This window comes from Macaca nemestrina, chromosome 4 (genome assembly GCF_043159975.1).
Source record: "Macaca nemestrina isolate mMacNem1 chromosome 4, mMacNem.hap1, whole genome shotgun sequence".
Classification (NCBI taxonomy): Eukaryota; Metazoa; Chordata; class Mammalia; order Primates; family Cercopithecidae; genus Macaca; species Macaca nemestrina.
The window spans coordinates 17,231,268-17,254,413 of NC_092128.1; the positions used below are offsets into that span (position 1 = coordinate 17,231,268).

General features: G+C 41.4%; 2 protein-coding genes across 2 annotated transcripts; both read right to left on the reverse strand.

Annotated features, from left to right (window-relative positions):
- Nucleotides 1-11: 11 nt before the first annotated feature.
- LOC105471267 (taste 2 receptor member 4) lies at nucleotides 12-6,977 on the reverse strand. Its single transcript, XM_071094356.1, has one exon. It carries the CDS (start codon nucleotides 3,533-3,535, stop codon nucleotides 2,636-2,638), a length of 900 nt encoding a protein of 299 aa, XP_070950457.1. The 5' UTR covers nucleotides 3,536-6,977; the 3' UTR covers nucleotides 12-2,635.
- Nucleotides 6,970-22,958, reverse strand: LOC105471266 (taste 2 receptor member 3). Its single transcript, XM_011723633.3, has one exon. The coding sequence runs from the start codon at nucleotides 11,657-11,659 to the stop codon at nucleotides 10,709-10,711; it is 951 nt and encodes a 316-aa protein (XP_011721935.2). The 5' UTR covers nucleotides 11,660-22,958; the 3' UTR covers nucleotides 6,970-10,708.
- Between the last annotated feature and the right edge of the window lie 188 nt (nucleotides 22,959-23,146).

Sequence of the window (23,146 nt, forward strand, 5' to 3'; positions counted from 1 at the left end):
AAAGTCAGGAAACAACAGGTGCTGGAGAGGATGTGGAGAAATAGGAACACTTTTACACTGTTGGTGGGACTGTAAACTAGTTCAACCATTGTGAAAGACAGTGTGGTGATTCCTCAAGGATCTAGAACTAGAAATACCATTTGACCCAGTCATCCCATTACTGGGTATATAACCAAAGGATTATAAAGCATGCTGCTATAAAGACATATGCACATGTATGTTTACTGCAGCACTATTCACAATAGCAAAGACTTGGAACTGTGCCCAAGGGGGACTTTGGGTAAGTGCCTAAGCAAAGACTGAAGACTTTCTTCAGACAGCAAAAAATAGTCCTAACACAAAGACAACATATCCAACCCAGAGAGGGGAAAATTGAAGACAGTGTAGGAGAAACAGGAAACAAATTGGCAGAACTGTGCCAATACAATAAAAAGTATCCAGACAAAGCAAGACAATTCACTTACCTTTCTTAGCGAGGACAAACTGGATGTTGACCTCAGAACTCCCTCTCTGTCTTTTAGGTAGGTGGGTGGGTGGATGGACAGACGGACGGACGGACGGACAGATAGATAGATAGATAGATAGATAGATAGATAGATAGATAGACTGTATATATGTTATATATTTAAACATATTTTTTATTATAAAAAATGTTCATTATAGAAAACTTGAAATATACAAAAAGATTACTTGATTCCTCCCACTTAAAATAATTACTGTTTACATTTTTATACATTTCCTTTTAGACTTTTCTTCATATGTACATTTTTACCAAAAAATAGGTATTATACCACGTGTACAGGTTTTATGTCAATTTCACATAGCAGGTCATATAAAAATGTTCTTTGACTATAAGATGGTAACTACATACTATTTCATCATAAAGATATGTATTATTGTATAGATTTAAGGTATAGCATAGGTTATTTGACTAAGGTAACAGAGACCAAAAATCCAGCACCTGAAAGAATGGAGACAATGATTTCTCATAAACAGTCTCCAAGTTCAGGCTTGAGCAGTCCAGAGCTGGTGTGACAAGTCCACAGTGTCAAGAAACATGGAGCCAGCTCTAGGATGGAGAATTACTCCACTATCGCAAGCATCTACCTCATCTGCATTGTCCAAGATAGACAATCATGACGTCAGCATTCCAGCTCATGGAGAGAGTAATGAAGAAAAGATTGAAGAAGGGAAGGCAGGACTGCTCTGAAGCACCACCTAGAAATTATATACATCTTTTCTGCTCATATCGTGGCAATAATGGAATTTGCTGCCAAAATTCTGAACAGCTAACGATTTGATTACTATGGAAGAGAGGAGAAAGAACAGATACTGAGGGACCAATGAGGGTGTCTGCCACTCATTTAGGGTTCATAAGACATAGCATGCATTTAATCACTCTCAGTAATCCTTTTATCTCTCTTAGGATTTAACATGATGAATACCTCCAGGTTTCACAGCACAAAATATTGGCTTGGGAAATTTTTACTAAATGTTGCAGTCAAGATTCTGGTAATCAGAATGAGAAAAGTCATGTAATTTATAAAATTTTAAGATTTATTTGACATATGTAAATATTACATAAGCATTTTATGAACACCAAAAATACCTAAATAAATACAAATTATGATTTCCCAATTCACATTCCAAAACTTGTCAACATCCCATCTTCAGACTCTTGTTCTTTTGGAGCCACAGTCCTATTGTCCCAACCACAGAAACAACATTCTGCAGAAGAACTGTGCTATGCACAAATGCATAAACAGATGAAATAAATTCATCACAAGTCAAGCACTCCCCCTACCTGTCCAGTGCTTCTTTGGCTTTCCACTGAGTTCCATATCCTATGGTGAGGTACAGTATTTTGTAAATTTGTACTCATATGGTGTTAATTTGATTATCTAGCACTTGCCTTTGAGCTTAGGCTGGCTCCCCTGGATTTTAAGATTTTTGGAACCATTCTTGATTCAGTTTCTTAAATACTAATCACTTCCCTCTACTTACCAACTCTGGCAATATCCTCTTTTCCAGAACAAGCCTAGAAACCTTAGCGGAAAGAAGAGTTCAGTTACTGTTACCCAGCAAGTGTGAGGACACTTTTTCTGTCTTGTCCCACAGTGTTCTTTTCACCTTTCTTTTTCCTTCTTTTCTCTCTGAAACCTTTTTTCCTTTTCTCTTTGCACTGCCCCCAATTCCTCTGCTTTCAGTCAGTCTAGTGGCTCCCAGTGACCACCTATCCACTGCTGAGCCCTTACTCAGGGCTCTGTAGCTAAACCACAAACATTTAACTCATCATGTGCACCCCAATGTATTCTCTAATGTGGAAGAATTTCCCATTATACTTTAATAGACAATGAAACAATGTGATGATTTCCATTATCCATGGATTCAATGGCCATGCAAAATACATGATAAATACATGCCTCAAAAAAGTTTCTTAGAGAATGTGCCTTATTTTAAAATACTTACATACCAAAAACAATTACAGAATGAGCTGAAAATCAGGCACTCAAAAGCCTAAGAGTCAGATCAGCAATCACAAAACTGAATTCCTCAGACCATTGGGAAAACTGCCAACAGAAAACCTTGCCCCCAAACCATCAGGTGAATCTAGGTATTGTTTACTGAAATTCCGCTATTTTTTGAAACAAAGAATCTTCTTTGCTGTTGTTTTCAGTTTAGGATGTGTGATAATAATGAGAACAGAATGTCCTGGAGAGTAAAGGGTGGCAAAAATCAGACAAATGGATTTGGTCCCCATATCCATCCCTGCATAAAAGGGGAGATACTGGACCAGTGTAGCAACTGAATATGGAATGTAGAGGATGAGGAAATAGATCATCAGCTTCATAGCACCTACATGAGCTTCCGTCTGGGGATTCCAGAAACCAGTGGCATTTTTCTGCATCTTCCGTATATGTCTCCTCAAGGAGTATATTAGCAAGGAAGCAGAAGTCACATTAATGATGAACTGGAGAGATGAGCTCAAGACAAAAGAAACCACTAAAGACAAGACGCCCTCACTGATATTAAAGGATGTGTTATTTCTCTTAGTCACAAGTTCAGGAAAAGGTGATGCCTGGCTAAGCGTGATATACAGGCAAGTGGTGAAAGCAGAAATCAGCACACAGGCCGGCAGCAGTCTGGGGATCTTTGGGGAGATATTCCGCTTCAGCAGGAGAAACACTGAGTGTTGGAAGTTGGTAATCTTCACACAGTACAAGCTGTTGAGCAAGGTCACAAACCAGAGACTGCTTGAGTCCAAAAACATGAAACACAACACGAAAAAAGCAGACAGGTAGACTGACCTTTCCTTATTTGAAGAGACGAAATAGATGGTGTTCACCAGAAATAGTCCCAGCATAAAAAACCTGGTGATGCCCAAGCTGAACAGGATCCTTTCAGAAGAGGAGATTCTATGGCTTTTGACCCAAGTTTTGTAATTGACCACTGTAATAAACAGACTCATAATGATTCCTACAAAATCTAAAATAACTGAGGCAATAATAGCAGAGAAATAGAATAACCAAAGCATCTTTACTCATTGAGGATTCAGCAGTTGTGGTGCTGATAGTGGGGGCAGGAGAAATACCAAAATGTATAAGCAGACACCAGTATCTAGCCAGGAAGGACATCTCCTTTTTAATTTTTCCCCAGCGTGGCAAATGAGCCATCCATGATCTAAGGGCCAGCTGCTTTTACTGAGATGCAAATCTTCCAAGGATTGCATTACTATTCCTTCATTTGTATCCTGTTCTTCCTAGACATGCCTAATTACAGCGAGCCTAGGTGATCCTGGGAGTCCAATCCTCCAAGAGCAGGAGGGTGAGAGGGAGGAGTCACAACAGGCTCCAAAAACTTAGAATCCAAATCGGAGAGCTCGAGTCCAGCAATGTTTCTGTCACTGTTTTACGGTAAAGTTTTTCTTCATAAAAATGCCAGAATATGGCGGAAATCCTCATTGCTCACTCCTACCCACCCACCTTCTAGCCTCATATTCATAGATGACCAGAATCCAATTTCTCTCTCTCCTCTAATCTGTTGCTGCCACAACCGGTTTCTCCAACTGTAATTCTGGCCATGCCAATGCCACTCTTCAACCTTAGTGACTCACCTACAGTGATTTACAGTGATCTAATAGATCAAGTTCAAAGACCCAATATCTCCTTGAAAAAACCTTTCTCAATGAATCCCATCCTTTCTGATACCCTTTGCTTTGCATTCTCTATCTACATACATAGATTTGTGCCATAACCATTTGCTATGTTCTGGTTTTTCTTAAAAAAAATTAAGTCAACCCTTGTAGGTGTTTCCTTTATAAACCTGGGTTTATGTTTAGATCACATATGGCTATTTTCTCTTAGGCATTTAACTGTCAATCCACGTGCCCTGAAATGAGATACACAGTAATGCATTGGTTGCAGTTTTGTGAGCCAAACAGCTAGGCATCTCATTGCTGGATTTCTCTGTACTTGCTCAGATGGGAAATGGCACAATATCCCTGGCAAATGATATTATGGCGGACCATAGGTGAATGTAAGAGTATGGCATCTCTTATCTGCTCCAGCAGCAGAATGAAACCAAGGTGCAATCCTGGATGCGGCCACATATGTTACCAAATTAGCATCAAGGTACAGCACAAAGTCCTACTGCCAAGTCCAAATAGAAATAGACAAGAAAAAGGAGCTAAGATATAATGATAATCTGGTCCAGAAGAGGGGAACACATTCATGAGGCCCTTTAAGACAGATGACAGGACGGCAAGCCTGGAGAAATTCTCTTACCTTGTGCCCAGGTGCTTACAGAAGCTTTTTATTCAAAACTAACAGGCACTGATAGAGGCATGCCCACATATCAGTTAAATAGGCAAACAGAATGAGCTAGGAAGACTATGACTAAAAGGAAAATTATAGCACAGATTTCCAATTAATTATCCGTAGATGGCTGCATTAAAGTGAAGTTACAGTATTACTAACATCACATTTAAATAAAATAAATAATATAGAGTAAACCATAAGAAATAAATGTGGCCAAAAGAGCAGGAATCCCAGAATTAGACAGTAACAGACTCTATCCAGAATGTACTATACCAAATTGTTGGGTTCTGTGTAGGAGGAAGTGCAGTAATTAAGATGTGATAAAGTTGGCTAGCACAATCAATGAATGAGCTCATTCAGTTAGAAGTTATTTCCACAAGGGTCAGTATAGGAAAAGTGTTAGCAGAACCCTTTCTCCCTCTGCATGAGAATTTGACCTACAGTTAAAATTCCTAGCTGTTTTCCTTACCAACCTGAGAAGGGTGAGAACATCAACTATGTTTCTAGACCAAAAAAAAAAAAAAAGACTCCTGATTGGCAAATTGCATCTTGACTGGAAGGAACTGTAAGTGAACTGTAATAAGTATCTTACAGAGACTGCACGCCTTGGGCTTCCTTCTCATGTGCCTGTATCTTGACTCAACCCTAGAAGCTTTGTCTACAAAATTATAACATGATAAATTGGATCTTTTGGGACACGAAGCTTTTAATTTACGGCAGCTCCCAGCCTTACTCTAATGTGTATCTCTTATTATTGTACCTGAACTGTATGGCCTGCATCAAAGACTCTGCAAAAGAGGAAGGCCTGACACTGCCCTGCTGGTAAATTAGGTCCCTCAACTCTATCCGTCTGAGTAGGCTGGTACCACAGTGGACTAAGACAGTCTTGTAAGTTTGAATATTTACTAGAGCCCAAGAAGACCAACTAGCAGGCATTGCAGGCATGGGTCCAAACTCTGCTTCTTGACAGGTCTGTAAGAAAAGCTTTAGGGCAGGCGGGGCGCGGTGGCTCAAGCCTGTAATCCCAGCACTTTGAGAGGCCGAGACGGGCGGATCACGAGGTCAGGAGATCAAGACCATCCTGGCTAACACGGTGAAACCCCGTCTCTACTAAAAAATACAAAAAACTAGCCGGGCGAGGTGGCGGGCGCCTGTAGTCCCAGCTACTCAAGAGGCTGAGGCAGGAGAATGGCATAAACCCGGGAGGCGGAGCTTGCAGTGAGCTGAGATCCGGCCATGGCACTCCAGCCTGGGCGACAGAGCAAGACTTCGTCTCAAAAAAAAAAAAAAAAAAAAAAAAAGAAAAGTTTTAGGGCAAATTGTCAAAGCAAATGAATGGCACTTAACTTATTTGATGACAGCTCTGAAGAATTAGGTCAGTCATGAAGAAACAGGAATTTAAAAGTTTGAAATTTTTTCAAAAAACTATACATGGCACTTACGAGAAAGAAGAAAACTTCCATTTTTTGTGTTTTTTTTTAAATGCTTACTATGTTCCCAGCAGTGCACCAGGCATCCTAGGAGGAGTATATGGTTATCCTATTTATGAGTGAGGAAAATGAAGATCAGGGAAAATAAGTGACTGCTTAACACCAGAGCAAATGCCTTGGCCCATTTTCTGCTGCTGTAACAGAATACCACAGATTGGGAAATTTATAAAGAAGTCTAGTGGCTCACAGTTCTGGAAGCTGGGAAGTCCAAAAGCATGGTGCTGGCATCAGCTCAGCATCTAATGAGGGATTACTTAGTACTTCATAACATGGCAGAGGGCAAGAATGTGTACATGAGAACAAGACAGGAAAAGGGGGCCAAACTCCTGCAATAACAAACCCACTCCTGCATTAATCCATTCATGAGGGCAAAGCCCTCATGACCCAGTCACCTCTTAAAGGCCCCACCTCTCAACACTGTTACGAGGGTACAATTACATTCTGGCATGAGTTTTGGAGGGGACATCCAAACCACAGCAGCAAACGACTGGCTAAGCTGAAAGGTCTGAGACTGAGCTCTTTCTACTATACTAGACTTCCCTCACTGGTTCTTTCATTCTATAAACTGTGGTTATCAGCCAGGCACTGTTAGGTGCTGGGGAAACAGAGAAGAATCACCCACAGCACACCTGCCTTCAAAGAATATATGAAATGGTAAAAAATAAAAAAAATAAAAGACAGATGAATAGACAATTAGAATTGAGAGTTTTAGATGCCATAATAAGGAAACACAAGGAGCACAACAGGAGTGTTCAGGAGGCACACTTGATCCAGTTTTGGCAGTTCAGGAACTGAGAAGACATATACATTCAGTCTTAAAGGATGCAAAGAGATTATCCAAAAAAAGCTAAGGTAGGGAGAAAGAAGGACATTGCAAGCAGAGAACTCTACATGCAGACTAAGAGGTGATAGTGTATGGTGGATTCAGAAAACAGAAGAGGGGAGGGGTACAAGGATCGGAAGAGAAACAGTGGGAGATGAAACTGAAAAGATAAATCAGGAAGTATCTATGCCATAGTAGGTACAGAATTTGGACATAATTATTACACGAATGTGATCAGAGGCATGTACAACATTAGAAAAAACACACAGAATAAGTGCTTAGCTTCACCTAAAAGAATCAGAGAAAGGTTCCTGGAGGAGGGAGGTCTTGAAGAATAAGAGAAGTTGACACAGTTGGTAAGAAAGATAATTCTAGGTATAGAAAGCAGCACATGGAAAAGCATAGCAGCAAGAAGAGTATGGCATATTTGGGAACTAGAAGCAGTTCAAAGTTCTTTTGGAGAAGCAAGGAACAAGAAGATGAAACTAAAAAGAAAACAGAGGCCAAATGATGACTGGCTTTATGCTGTAAACTAAGTAGTCTGGACTTTACCCAAAGCAATGGACAGCCACTGCAAGACTTTTAAGAGGGGAGCATTACTCCCCTCTTTTCACTGTATGAAGAATACAATCCAAGTAACAAGGAAAGGCTTTGCTGGAAGGGGATGGAGCTGGAAACAGGAAACTAGTTAGAATCCTGTTGCAATCCCTCTGATGGGCTGAAAAGAGTGGAAATGGAGACCAGGAAACATGTGAGAGAAATGTTTTGAAGTACAACAAAGGGGATCTGGCAACTAAATGGATATTGAGGTTGTAGGAGAAGGCAGAATCTGGAATGATTTCTAGAATTCTGGTGCACTTTGAACACACACACACACGCACGTACACTTACATGTCTTTTAGTGAGTATCTTTATCGTCTGCACTAGCTTTTTAATAAAGAGATTACTTATATGAGAGGTCTGCCAAGAGGCAGAGGCTTAAAAAAGATTAGATGTGCAAGAGATCTTAGGTGGGTGGGAGCCAGAGGAAGTGAGCAGAGTATTCAGATAGCAATGTAGGTCTGACAGCTATAAAAGGGGAAGAGGTAAAGTGGGGTAGGGAATATAGAGAGAGTTCAAAAGTGCAGTAGAGGTCCAAGAAAACTTCAACCAAGCTGATGCAGAGTCCTTGGCCAAAATTGCCTGTTAGAGGGGTCCCATGTCTCAGCAAAACAGACTTGCCTTAGTACTCCACAGTGCTCCACCACTGGCTGGGAGAAGCCTGCAGGAAATGTGGCCTCACCGTAGTGGATCTCCCAAGCTGGAGCCATCAGCCAATTGAGCCTCCACAGCAGAGATCTGAGTGCACATTTTCAAGGTGACACAAAAGGGGTCTAGAGACAAACATCACCTGCACCAGGACCCTCAAGATAGGATGATCCCTTTATTGTACCTGAAGCACCTGTTTCAGTGATGCAGCAATTAAATACTTGTTACTGTGTCTTTATGGCCCACTAAGTAATGTTTTTGAGAACAGAACCGTGTTCAAGGAACAAGCGTCTCGCACAGTGCTTGGTCTCGTACAGTGCTTGGTACACAATAAGTGTTAAATAAATGTTTGTGGCAGGAAGGAATGAACTGGAATCAAGGCTAGCCAGAATCAAAATGAAGTGAGAAATGTATTCATTCCTGGACTATTACAGCAACATCCAGAAGCTAGGCAGCGCTCATCCCTTTCTGAAGGGGGGATCTGCCAGCTGGGCAATAAGGGGAGAAGCCTGAAAAGCCAAGGATAACTCAGAAATCCTTCCTCTCTGGCTATGAATACCCTGTCTGGCCACAAATGGAAACTGAGATCAGATAGAATACAGCCAAGAAACTCCACTCATCAACTCCTGAAAATATGTATTTCAGAGTTAACCTGGAAATGTTGCTCAGACGATTGACCCAGCTCCACCAAGTCACAATGACAATTTAATGATAGTGTGGCCAACAAAATTTACTCACTCTACAAGCTCAAATGTGCTGAAAACAAGTCAGTTCTTTATTTTATCTATCAGTAATATGGTTTTCTCCTAAGCCGCCACCTGCTGGTTGGGGAGGTGTTTAATCCAATGGGATAATGCAAACTGTGCAGACCAAAGGAAAAATTTTTCCCGTCATTTTAGAAATTAAGATATAAATCCCAGAACAACCCTAATGTTAATTTCCAGTTACATATGACCAAATGTCCAGTAATGTAATGGACATTCATGTTATGTTCAAATATACTTTTTATTATGTCAAAATATGCTCCTTTTCACAAAATAACAACAACGATAGCAGTTTTATTGTGTGTTTACTCCATGTAGGACAGCACTTTTCATATGTTAATTCACTCCTTCCTTCCAACAACTTTATCCCAACACACACACGCACACAATTACTATTTCTATTTTACAAATGAAGAAAGTTAAATAGAGACTAGGTTAGGAAGTTTCCCCAAGGTCACCCAGTTCAAAAGGGCCAAAGCCAAATTTAAACACGGGTTGTCTGGCTTCAGGGTCCACATTCTTAGCCACAACAATCCACTTCTGAGAGTCCCATTAGGACTAGAAATCCACATTTCTGAATAATGCCATATGTATTAACTGAATATGTTTACAAATATGAGAATTCTTCAGGATATTAAGCAATATCTTTTCATTGACATGTCAAAATTGTTAATAACAGGAAGTAAATCAGCATCTAATACTTCTGTTTAAATAAAATTGATTAAACATAAAATTTGCTTATATTACATTTGATAAAACTGTAATTTTAAAACCAGGCAGGCATCTTGGTCGAAAATAAAAACAAAACCACTTGGTCTTTTGGCCAATCTACAAAATGACTACTTGAAAATGTACTTTAGCAAAATGATCATGAAATGCAACATTGAATTGGAATCTAGAATCTAAAGGTCTTAATTTTCTTTCCACTGTTTTCATCATTACACAATGGGTTTGTGGAAACTAGAATCATATGGAAATTGCTGTTGCTGCACAATCCAATATTAGCACAATAATAGCCTTCACTTACTCAGTACTTTACATAACACACTGTGCTAAAATGGCCAGTAGGGATCAGAAGAGGGGATCAGACAGGTAATTAAAGTAACTCACCTGAGGCCAAAAATCTTGGCCAGAATCAGAACTCGAGCCCACATCTACAGGACTGCAAAACTTTTGCTCTTTCCTTCAAGTCTACTATGTAATTTTATGTTTATCACTGTTAGTATCTAATTTAAGTTGAAACTAGTAATCAGACTCATTGTGTGGAGCTGATGATCATTAAAATACAGCACCGTGTGCTTATAGTGAGAGTGTTCTTACAACATTGTCATTTCCAAAACACTACTACTCCTGCGCCCTCCCCACTTCCGCAACCACCATACAGACAGAGGTCGTGAGAAGCATGGCTTTCACCTTGGAAGAGGTCCTCAGGGACCAGGGGCAAAGCAGTCAGGGTTTCTCTCCTAGTGATGTTATGGAACTGGTATCATGGGAGGGTCAGGAAGAATCCCGTAGTCTTGAGCCAGGCAAAAGGCTCACGGGCTCCACCCCAGGCCCTCTGTTACTCTAAGAGAAAATGGGTCCCTTGGATCCAGGCTTCAGGTGGCCAGACTCACACCGGAGTGTCTCTACAAATGTCTGCTTCAGTTTGCTGTTCCCCAGAATGACAATAAACGAGTGGCCAGCAGGATAAAACATTGTCATTACCTCGCCAATCATCTTAGCCATCTTGGTTTTTGGTAGGAAATTACCAAATGATGCAATTAAAAAGGCAAGAAAGTAAAGTAAGAAGAGAAAGAAGAAGGAAAGGATGATTCTGATGGCCCTCTTGTGGGCCTCAGTGCTTGGATCTCTGGAGCTTGTACTATTTTGCAGCATCTGCCATGTGTGCCTCCCCAAGGAGAAGATGAGCAAAAAGTAGGAGGCCAGGGACACAACTAAGGGAGGCAGGTACCACAGAGTCCCAAGAACATGGATCAGATAATACTCATTCCTCTTCTTTCTGAAGTGTTCAGTCACATTCCTGGTGGCCTCAATTCCCCTAAGGACAGAATAGAGCTTAAACTCATTGATCAGAGATGCGGTACTACCACAGGATAAGAGCAGTGCACCCAACAGCATCCATACCATCACCCTAGAAACTCTCCACTTGAGCCAGAGGAATGTGGGGTGAGAGAAAATGGCGATTTTCAAGCAGTAGAGGACACCAAGACAAGTGGCAAACCAAATGCTCAGATGGTTTGTAAAGGTCCAGAAAACATCAATAATTTGCATTATTATCCCTGAATCATGTTCGTTGACAGAGAATACTATTAAAAAACTATCAGTCAAGATAATACACAGCAGAATGATCCTTGAGAGTGCCAGGGTGGCGATGATGAAGTCAGACAAAGACATTCTCTTGGTCTTGAACCAGCTCCTACCATTGACCAAACCAATGAAACCATTGACCAGAATTCCCAGTGTGAACTGAGCGCCACACACAATCAGGAACACCCCCTCGGTGAGTCCCATCATGTCAGCAATTAGGCAGTCCTGATCTTTGTTCTTTCTGTTGATATGTAGAATCTCCTCACTGATTTGATATTTTGCTCGTTAATCTACTCCTCTACCTGTTGCTTCACTGTACCTGTCTCTCGTCTCTGCCCAATTTAGTCTGTCGTACAGCACAATTTAGGGAATCCTCTCTGGCTCTTTCAGGTTAGTCTGTCCTCTTCACAGATGATATGGATTGTCATATTCCATCTATGAACCTAAACTTAGCAGCTCTTTGCTAAAATGCAAATGAGTAGTGTCCAGTGTCACATAGAGAAGGAAGAGATCTAGGTCACAAAGATGATGGAGGACTTGGACTCAGTTTCAAAGGGTGTAGGGCTCTGAGCTACCCAAAACAGAAAGATGAGCGGCACCAAATGGAGGAGGCTCAGAATTACTCAGAAGAGTAAAAAGTCTCATTCCTCAGGAGGGAGGACTCAGAGATACAGAAAAGGAATTCCACTAGGAGCCACTATCCACCTGGAGTGAGGTTTAAGTGCATAAAATTGTAAAAGTTCAGTGCCATCGATCCTGGATTAGAATGAAAAGGCCTGCTCCTTGGAGCCTGGCTTACATGCATGGAGATGGCGGTAAGCTACAAGCCAGCAAGAGAACCCTCACCAGAAAGTGGCCAAGCTTACATCCCGATCTTGGACTTGCAGTGGGAAGTCTCAGACCCATTCTGGATTTCTAGTCTGCTGTAATACTGCCAAGGGAAGCATAAGAACAATACTTCTGTTCTTAACCTAAGAGCTCCTCTATTTAACAAGGGGCTATTAATTAAGGATCTTCACTCAGGATTACATGCAGAATTAAACAGTACTTAGTTTATATTAAATTACGCTTATGTTCACTCTTTTTAAAGTTAATTGCTAAGGTTTGTGTACTTTTCATGTCCCACTCCCTTCCCTAAATTTAATGAGACATTAGTTTAAAACCTAAAGGACCGTGGGAATAACGATAAGATTTTACTTCTTCTTGCCGTGGAAGGTCATGTAAGAGAAAGGTAAGAGTAAAGAGTTGCTCACGTATATAGAGATAAAGTCAACAATGTATGAATAAGGAAGAATTAGGTTTAAGTACACAACACAAATAAGTGGCTTAGAGGAGAGGTATATTTGTGGTCCCCAAAGCAGTCCAGAGGCAAACTGTCCAGGCTGGTATGGTGGTTGCATGGTGATCGCAGATACCAGCTTCTTCTATCTTCCATTCTGAAGATTGCCTCATGGTCTAAGATGGCAACTGGAAATCCAGCCATGAAATGTCCACATTTCAGACAAAAAAGAAAAAGCTGTAGGATGAGAGTCTGGGGAAGCACACCAGATATGCCTCCCAAGAGTTACTCATATAAAAAGTTCCCTGAGAGCATCACCAAGTGACTTCTGCCTATAGCCCCTTGGCAACCCCTAACTGAAAAGAATAGGAATGCAGTGCATGCATTGCGCACCCTCTCACAACTGGGTTCTATAAATACAGAAGGGACAATAGATACTGGGTAGTGCATTGATCATGTTTATTTTCTATATTTTATGCTTTGACACTTTCGGGCCTTGCAGACCCAGAGAAGGCGTGCCCTCCCAAGGTTAGCTAATTCCTAGAGTTAGCAAACAACTTGCCTGAGAAAACACCTTGGATAAGCAAACCAGCCAATCCTGAATCCATACTGCCCCTCCCAACTACCTCCTTTGCTTAGGACATAGAAAACGAGCCCAGGACACTATGACCTTGCTTTCAATCACCCCAGGGCCAGGCACCTGATAACTAGGGACCATCTTGAGAGCCTGGAGCCTGCTGAAATTATTCAAACTACCCAATCCTAAACTTGCTCAGCTTTCCACCAGTACCTTACTCATTGCTTCCCTATGAAAAACACAACAAAGGCTCTGGCTCATGTTTCCCCTCTCCTTCTTCCTCCTGACCAACTCCAGTGCGTCCCTAAGAGGCCCTGCATGGCATAGCATGCCACCTCCTATTGGGAACTGTGAAATAAAAGACTCTTCTTTCAAAGCAGTTGTCTCCATGACATGATTAAAGCAGTTGTCTCCTACTGTACATGATTAAGGCAAGTCCCAGGTACATCGTAAAACAGGTGGGCAACTGGAAATCTTTTCCACAATATGGTTTTCTAACACAGAAAGCTAGAATCTACAACAGAAAGCTAGAATGCTTTAAAGTTACCTCACAGCCAGGCATGGTGGCTCATGCTTATCATCCCGGCGACCCAGGAGGCCAAGGTGAGAGCATCACTTGCACCCATGAGTTTGAGGCTGCAGTGAGCTATGACCGCATCGCTGCACTCCAGCCTGGGAGACAGAGCAAGACTCCAACATACGTACATATGTTATAAATAAAGGATAAATAAATAAAATTTAAAAATTAAAAATAAAGAAAATAACCAGTTTATAATGTGTTTGGCAGAAGAAAAAGAATAATCACTACTGTCTCAACTTCTCCTCTGAGCTCGACTAACATAATTAATGCCCTGCCAAGGAGCAGTCAGAAAGTCTACGGATAAACCATATTCAAAACTAAGCTCATTCTCTTTCACCCTCTCAACTCTGCTCCCACATCCACGTTCCATAAACTCAGAAATGAAGTGCTACTATCCACACATGTCTCCGTGCAGGAACCTCAGAACCACCTCTGAATTGCATTTCCTCTTAGCGATAGTGGTTGTGTCACCACTAGATCTTGGGCAGAAGTTGTAAGTGATTCTCTGCGGTATTTCTAACACAGAGCCTAGCACAGGGTCTGGCACAAAATTGGTACACAATTCGCATTTGTCAAATCAATTTGAATCCCAAATGCCCCTCAAGTCACCTCTCATCCCCACTCTTGCTAACCTTTCTAGGCTTAGTACAGAGCTTCCTAACTGGCTCTAGGCTTTCTCCTTTTAGCCCTTCACTCTGTCTTTGTTGTTCTCCTTCTAAAGCACAATTCTGATAAGATGTCCTTGTTATCAAACCTTCTATTGCTCCCCATTGCCAAAGTTCTCTGAAAGCTTTCAAGGCCCTTTACTATCTAGCCCCAACCCACTTTCCATATCTCACCTTTGTTTCATAAACTTTTGTTTCTGGATCTTTGCTCATGCTGTTTTCTCAGCTGAAAGCTAACCTATCTATTCTCTTCTAAGCTACTCCTCACACCCTATCACAGTTAGCTACAAAGGTTTCTGCTTATCCTCCCTAACCCTCCATAAGCTTAATTGTGAATTCCTTCAGTGCAGGAATCCTGTTATATTCATCCCTACATTCAGGTCCTATATGGGTGCATGACATATAGCAGATGCCCAACTGACTTCAGAGTTTAAAAAGATACACAGATTGATTACAAATAGTTGTGGAAGATTAAAAGCATAAAACAAATCACTAACATGGAATAAGCTGTTTAGTAATTCATGAAAGTTAACAACAAAACAAGTCAGGTACAATAAACTATTTCAAGGTTAATATGCTTTGTAAATATCACATAAGACTTGGCAAGATGGACATAGTGACTTAAAAGAATTATATGGTCAGGTGCAGTGGCTCATACCTGTAATCCCAGCACTTTGCGAGGTTGAGGTGGGTGGATTACAAGGTCAAGAGATCGAGACCATCCTGGCCAACATCGTGAAACCCCATCTCTACTAAAAATACAAAAATTAACTGGGCGTGATGGTGCACACCTGTAGTTCCAGCTACTCGGGAAGCTGAGGCAGGAGAATCACTTGAACCTGAGAGGCAGAGGTTGCAGTGAGCCGAGATGGCGCCGCTGCACTCCAGCCTGGTGACAGAGCGAGACTCCGTCTCAATAAATAAATAAATAAATAAATAAATACCTTGTTTAAAATAAAAACTAGAATAATAATAACAGCCAACATGTATTGAGCACTTGTTTCAGTTACTATGTATTATATAGGTTATATGCACTGTGTTACTTATTGTGCTTTTCACAGCACGCCTATGAAGGAGGAACTATTATCCTTGTTTTACTTCCAGGAAAACAAAACAACAAAGATCTGAGGCAGATAAAGTTAATTAACTCACGAGAGAGACCACTCAACTGTCGAGTGGAGAAGCAGTAATTCAAATCCAGGCTGACTGCACAGCCTTAATTCTGAACTATTATTATAGACCACCTTTTTTTCAAATGACAGGTAAGGCAGAGAAACTAAATGTCAAGGTGTGCACCTACAATGGCAAAACAAGACTCTGACATGGCAGAGAAAAAATGATGAAGAATAAAGAGACAAAAAAAAAAAAAAGAATTTCATCGTGCCTGTAGTCCCAGCACTTTGGGAGACTGAGGTAGACAGATCACTTGAGGTAAGGAGTTCGAGACCGGCCTGGCCAACATGGTGAAACCCTGTCTCTACTAAAAATACAAAAATTAGCCAGGTCGTGTGGTACGCACCTGTAATCCCAGCTACTTGGGAGGCTGAGACAGGAGAATCACTTGAACCCACGAGGCAGAGGTTGCAGTGAGCCAAGATTGCATCACTGCATTCCAGCCTGGGCAACAGAGCAAGACTCCATCTCAAAAATAAATAAATAAATAAATAATTTCATTATTGTGGTTGCATGATGCTGACAACCTAAAAAGTTACACACTATCCTAGTACAGACTGTGGGACTGGCCCAGAAGCAAATTACAATAGTGAGGGGAGACTTCAATGCTGCTAATGCCTGCCAAAAATCTCATTCTCTAAAAAGTGGGTCTGACAAATTCTTAAACAACATTCTTGATTATTTCAACTGGTAATGAGTAAACAATGAAAGGAGCAGACGCTCTGAACTTACTCTAACCAGTAAAAAGACAGTGCTTGATATAAAGGAAGACGAATATGTTAAGATAACATGGTAGAGAAACTGACTCATTTCTTGTAAGATCATTAAACTGAAAATCAGAAAGAATTAAGAGGTAGACGTATTCTCCTTCACTTACAACTCTCCCTCCAACCAAAACCGATTAAATTCCCAGTGTGATTTAGATGCACGCCGCATGGGTCACTCTTGAAAGGTTGGCTGTGGGATGTTCACTGCAGCACTATTCACAATAGCAAAGACATGGAATCAATCTAAATGTCCATCAATGGTAGACTGGATGAAGGAAAAATGGTACATATACACCGTGGAACACTATGCAGTCATAAAAAAGAATGAGATCATGTCTTTGCAGGAACATGGATGGAGCTGGAGACCACTATTCTTGGCAAACTAATGCAGGAACAGAAAACCAAATACCTAATGTTCTCACGTATAAGAGTGAGGTAAATGATGAGAACACATGGACACAGAGAGGGGAACGGCAGACACTGGGACCTACTAGAGGGTGAAGAGTAGGAGTGAGAGGATCAGGAAAAATAACTAATGGGTACTAGACTTAATACCTGGGTGACTAAATAATCTGTACAACAAATGCCCATGACAGGAGTTAACCTATGGAACAAACCTACACATGTACCCCTGAATGTAAAAGTTTGGAAAATCTACATTCTCCGTAAGGAATCTGACAGATTTCTAACACTTTCTGATTTTAGTGGTAATATCAATGAATTTGATTAATATTATACAATAAATGTGTCAACATTTGAAGAAAGTAAAAGGTTGCTGGTATGGTTTGGCTCTGTGTCCCCACCCAAATCTCATCTCAAATTGTCATCCCCACATGTCAAGGGAGGGACCTGGTGGTGATTGGATCATGGAGACGGTTTCCCCCATGCTATTCTTGGGATAGTGAGGGAGTTCTCACAAGATCTGATGGTTTTAAAAGTGACAGTTTCCCCTGCTTGCTGTCTCTCTCCTGCCACCACATAAGACGAGCCTTGCTTCCCCTTTGCCTTCCACCATAATTGTAAGTTTCCTGAGGCCTTTCCAGCCATGTGGAACTGTGAGTCAATTAAATCTCTTTTGTTTATAAATTACCCAGTCTCAGGTAGTATCTTTACAGCAGTGTGAAAATGGACTAATACAGAGAACTGGTCCTGGGAATAGGGCACTGCTATAACAATAACCTAAAAATGTAGAAACGACTTTGGAACTGGGTAAAAGGCTGAGGTTGGAACAGTTCAGGGGGCTCAGAAGACAGGAAAATGTGGGTAAGTTAGGAACTTTAGCCTAGAGACTTGCTGAATGTCTTTGACCAAAATGCCGATAGTGATATGGACAATGAAGTCCAGGCTGTAGTGGTCTCAGATGGAGATAAATAACTTAATTGGGAACTAGAGTAAAGCTCACTCATGCTATGCTTTAGCAAAGAGATTGGTGGCATTTTGCCCCTGCCCTAGAGATCTGTGGAACGTTGAACTTGGGAGAGATGTTTAGGGTATCTGGCAGAAGAAATCTCTAAGCAGCAAAGCATTCAAGAGGTAACCTGGCTTATTCTGAAAGTGTTCATTTATACGCATTCACAGAGTTTGAAATTGAACCTTATGTTTAAGAGAAGCAGAGCATAAAGGTTTGGAAAATGTGCAGCCTGACCATGTGGTAGAAAAGAAAAACCAACTCTCTGAGAAGGAATTCGAGTTGGCTGAAGAAATTTGCATAAGTAACAAGGAGCCAAATGTTAATAGCCAAGACAATGGGGAAAATGTGTCTAGGGCATGTCAGAGACCTTCATGGTAGCCCCTCTTATCACAGGCCCAGAAGCCTTGGAGGGAAAAATAGTTTCCTGGGCCACGCCCAGGGGCCAACTTCTCTGTGCAGCCTCAGGACTTGGTTCCATGCATCCCAGCGGATCCAGCACCAGCCATGGCTAAAAGGAGCCCTCAAGGAGAACCTCTGCTACAGCAATGTGGAAAGAAAATGTGGGGTTGTAGACCCCCAATAGAGTCCCCACTGGGGCACTGCCTAGTGGAGCTGTGAGAAGAGGGCACCCATCCTCCAGACCCCAGAAAGGTAGATCCACTGACAGTTTCCACCATGTGCCTGGAAATGCTGCAAGTATACAACACCAGCCCATGAAAGCGGACACAGGGGCTGTACCTTGCTGAGCCATAGGAAGGCAGGGACAGCTGCCCAAGACCAAGACTGTGGGTGCTCGCCTCTTACATCAGATGCCCTGGGGTGGCCTACATGTGAGACATAGAGTCAAAGGAGATTATTTCAGAGCCTTAAGATTTAATGACTGCTCTGCCAAGTTTCAGACTTGCATGAGGCCTGTAGCCCCTTTATTTTGGTCAATTTCTCCCATTTGGACCGGAAACATTTGCCCAATGCCTGTACCCTCATTGTATCTTAGAAGTAACTAACTTTATTTTACAGGGTCATAGGTGGAAGGGACTTGGCTTGTCTCAGATGAGACTTTGGACTTGGTCTTTTGAGTTAATGCTGGAATGAGTTAAGACTTTGGGGGACTGTTGAGAAGGCATGATTGGTTTTGAAATGTGAAAAGGACATGAGATTTGGGAGGGTCTGGGGCAGGATGATATGGTTTGGTTATGTCCCCACCCAAATCTCATCTCGAATTGTTGTCCCCACGTGTCAAGGTAGGGACCTGGTAGGTGACTGGATCATGGGGACGGTTTCCCCCGTGCTGTTGCCTGATAGTGAGGGAATTCTCCCCAGATCTGATGGTTTTAAAAGTGACAGTTTCCCCTGTGCCCTCTCTCTCCTACCGCCTTGTGAAGAAGGTGCCTGCTTCCCCTTCACCTTCTGCCATGACCATCAATTTCCTGAAGTCTCCCCAGCCATGGAGAACTGTGAGTTAATTAAACCTCTTGTTTATATATTACCCAGCCTCAGGTAGTATCTTCATAGCAGTGTGAAAATGGACAAATACAGTTGGCTGTGGGAATTTGTGGATATGGAGGGCCAGTGGAGAATGAATGCAAGTGGAAGCAGGCAGCGGGCAGAAAGCAAAATGCAAACTTCACATACCTGAGTTCAAACTCCAGGTGTGCATCTTGGAAGATGCATGACTTTGACAAGTCATTTAACCTCTCTCGATTTTGGGTTTCCTCACCTGTAAAATGGGATTATTGTACCTTCTTCTTAGTGTAATAGCTAAATGAGACAATGATAAAAAGTACTTCGCTTAGTGCTTAGTACATAGTAACCAGAAGAGAAATGTCAGTCATTAATATGATTATTGTTTCATCTTAAGAGATTTCCCTGTAATTCATTGACCTTGGACTTGCCTCTCATTTTCCACAATGATTTTCTTGCTGTTACTCCCACAGATCTTCACAGAATATTATGCAAACTCTGACAGAAAAATAGTAAAGTGATCCTGCCCTCATTTTCTTTTTGAGTCCCACCTAACTGAATGACAAACATTTATTAATCTTCATGTCACTGTGCTAGGCTGAGTTAGATTGGGGAAAAAGGGTGGTTTGAGTAAAAGAAACCCTGCCTTCAAGAATTGCATGATCTCATTTGGGAACAAAGGGAAAACAGCACTAACTTCTCCTAACTGAGCTGCAAAAGTTAGTCTGTAATCCACATTGCAATGATGAGTAATTCCCAAAGAAATGTATACTGTATTGCCAAAACTGCCACAGAAACATATCTTTGGTATTTTTAGATATCTCTGAGTTAAATGTCCAGTGTGTTTTAAGAAATGATTGATTCTTTGAGAACTGTAAAGGCATCAAAAAGTAGATCTCATATAGGTTGGTGTTGTTTGTTTTTGAGATGGAGTCTTGCTCTGTCACCCAGGCTAGAGTGCAGTGGCACAATCTCGGCTCATTGCAAGCTCTGCCTCCCAGGTTCATGTCATTCTCCCGCCTCAGCCTCCCGAGTGGCTGAGACTACAGGTGCCCGCCACCACGTCCGGCTAATTTTTTGTATTTTTAGGAGACGGGGTTTCACCGTGTTAGCTAGGATGGTCTTGATCTCCTGACACCGTGATCCGCCCGCCTCAGCCTCCCAAAGTGCTGGGATTACAGGCATGAGTCACTGCACCTGGCTAGGTTGATGTTTAAAGTAAATTATTTTGGGCTGTGTACACGTATTAACAGATGAATGAATCATACAAGCATGAGATGCTAAAATGCAGATGGCGGAGGAAAATATATAAAAGATTTTCTTGTTCACATCCAGTGAAGTGGTACTCATTAAATGTGAATGAGTAAAGTAAGCCTGGCTCAGAAATAATGGAAAGATCTTTTTCCCCAAATAAAGTTTTATTTTTTTCTCATTATAAAAGTAATATATGTTCAATGCTAAAATATATATATATAAAAATTGTAAAGAAACAAGGAAAATCACACATAATCACCCTCTCTAGAGATAACAACATCCTGTTTCTCCCTCCAGACTTTAAGCATATCTTAATTACAACTTCTTTTTCAAAAACGGGATATCCTGGACATACTGTTTGATACTTTTTCTCCCATTCTTCTAGGTATACTATTCGTCTTACCATTTAACATGAAACCTCCAAATCGAGGTCACAGTGCAGTTTTCTGAGGTTTATTCCCTGACACTATCACATCCAAAAGGGAAATGCAAGACCCAAAGCTTGGGTTAGAAGATCCCTACAGTATTTTACCGCTATCATATTCCCACATGTGCTCTGCCTAGACCAGCTAGGGAGCAGGAGAAAGTTTCTCAGCAGACGGGGCTTCCCAGGGGTGGGCAAAGTTTACCTAGCAAGTCTGACTGACTTGAGGAGAGAATCAGTCTGCTAGAATCATACGCATGCTGAGGACGGCACGCTACACACCTGAGTCTGATAAGGCACTGCTGCTTCAGCCCCACGGCCTTTCAGAGGCGTGGAGAGAAGAGGCAGCCTTCAGGGAAGAGTTGAAAGCAGAGCCCCTCGGCTCACAGTGGTCCAGCACAGCATCCTCTTCTGCCCCTGCATTCTGGACTCAGAAACCGCTCTGGGTTGGTAATTAAGCTCTTCTGTTCAGCCTGTCATTTTCCCAAAGCAGAGATTTATCACCCTGCTTAAACAGGACTATTAATCTGCATAATTTCTCACAACATTTAAGGCACATAAAAGTTGCTGTGCTGATGGAAGAAATAGAGTTGCTCAAAAGATAAATTTTATACACTTCACAATTTTGCTTAAGGAATGTGGCATAAAGGAATAAAGACTACATCACCAGGCAGTTTTAATGTGTGAACTTAAGAGAGCAGAGTTAATATGCTGATTAATAGTCCCAGCTACAGGAAAAAGAAAGATGGCTGGCAGGAGAAAACAGCAATGAATGTTCTACTGTTCCTGGGCAAGGAGAGGACAAAGCTAAAAAATTCCATCTTTCCTCAACCAAAACGCACTGTAAGTATTAAAAAGCTACTCAAGTGTGCAGAAAATAACCTCAAGACAAAAAAGTCATGGACCTATAACATAGCTTGTGAATTCTGAACCTAATAAAGTCCAATATGACCTAAGCTGCAGTTAGCACTACACCTGTACTCTTAGGCAGAGAGGACAGAACATGTAGGCTGGGGAGCAAATACATAGGCTGGGTCAGAGGCCAAACTGGAGACAGAGTGGCCTAGATAGTATGAGAGACTTCTACCATTTGAACAAAACAACCTGCACAGTGGCAGCCAACCTCTGGGACACAGCAGCAAACCGGCAGGCAGACCTCAGGAGAGCTGATGCAAACGTTAAACAGCAAAAGATGCATGAAAAACTGAGTTCATTTCATCTTTATTGGTAAATTATTAGTATCCTAAAATTTCCTGAATCTTGTAATAAAAAGTAAGATTACATGATGTACCTAACAATCCATATGGAAAAATAAAAGGAAAATGTAGGACCTAAGACTCTAAGGGAGGCACTGACAGAGGTTGTTAAGAGGATCCTCTTCTACCTTCCCCAAGAAGAGTTCTGCAGAAGACTCTAAAAGGATAGATAAGAGGGGCAGAGAAAGATAGAACAGAACCACAGCTCCTGTGGCATCACCTGGAGATGAACGATTTCACCTCTAATTATATTTCAGGTCCTTATTGCTGGTAAACTGTGTTTCATAAATGCTACTAGTGAAACTGTCTGAAAACAAAAGATATGAAGAAGGTAGGTTAGTCTTAAAGATGTTTAGGTTACACACTAACCACTGCTCAGCAACCCCCTTCAATTTGCCTGAAGCTTAGAATCCCATTGGGATGATTCATCTATCAATGAGTGGCTATTCTGTGTAATAGAGACTTACTGAGTGGCTATTCTGTGTAAAGCACTGTTTAAAGGGCAGGCAAACAGAAGATTCAGTCCTTGCCTTCATGTCTACAGAGCAAAACGGTAAGAAAATCAGTATTTTACAAACATGGGATAAATGTCTCACATACAGTGATGCTCAGTAAATTCACTGAGTGGACAAATCAATATTGTAAGAGAAGTGTATACAAAAACCAGGAGACCTTCCCAAAGGATATTTATCCTTTTGCCATAGCACAAAAGAGCCTGAAAGTTTACTATTTTGTATGCCTGTACATAGAAACCACCCCTAAAAGAATAAACAACTAGTAAATGCTGTAACAGATAGTAGCTACCAAGATTATACCACAAAAAGGAGAGTGAGAACGACAGTCAGAA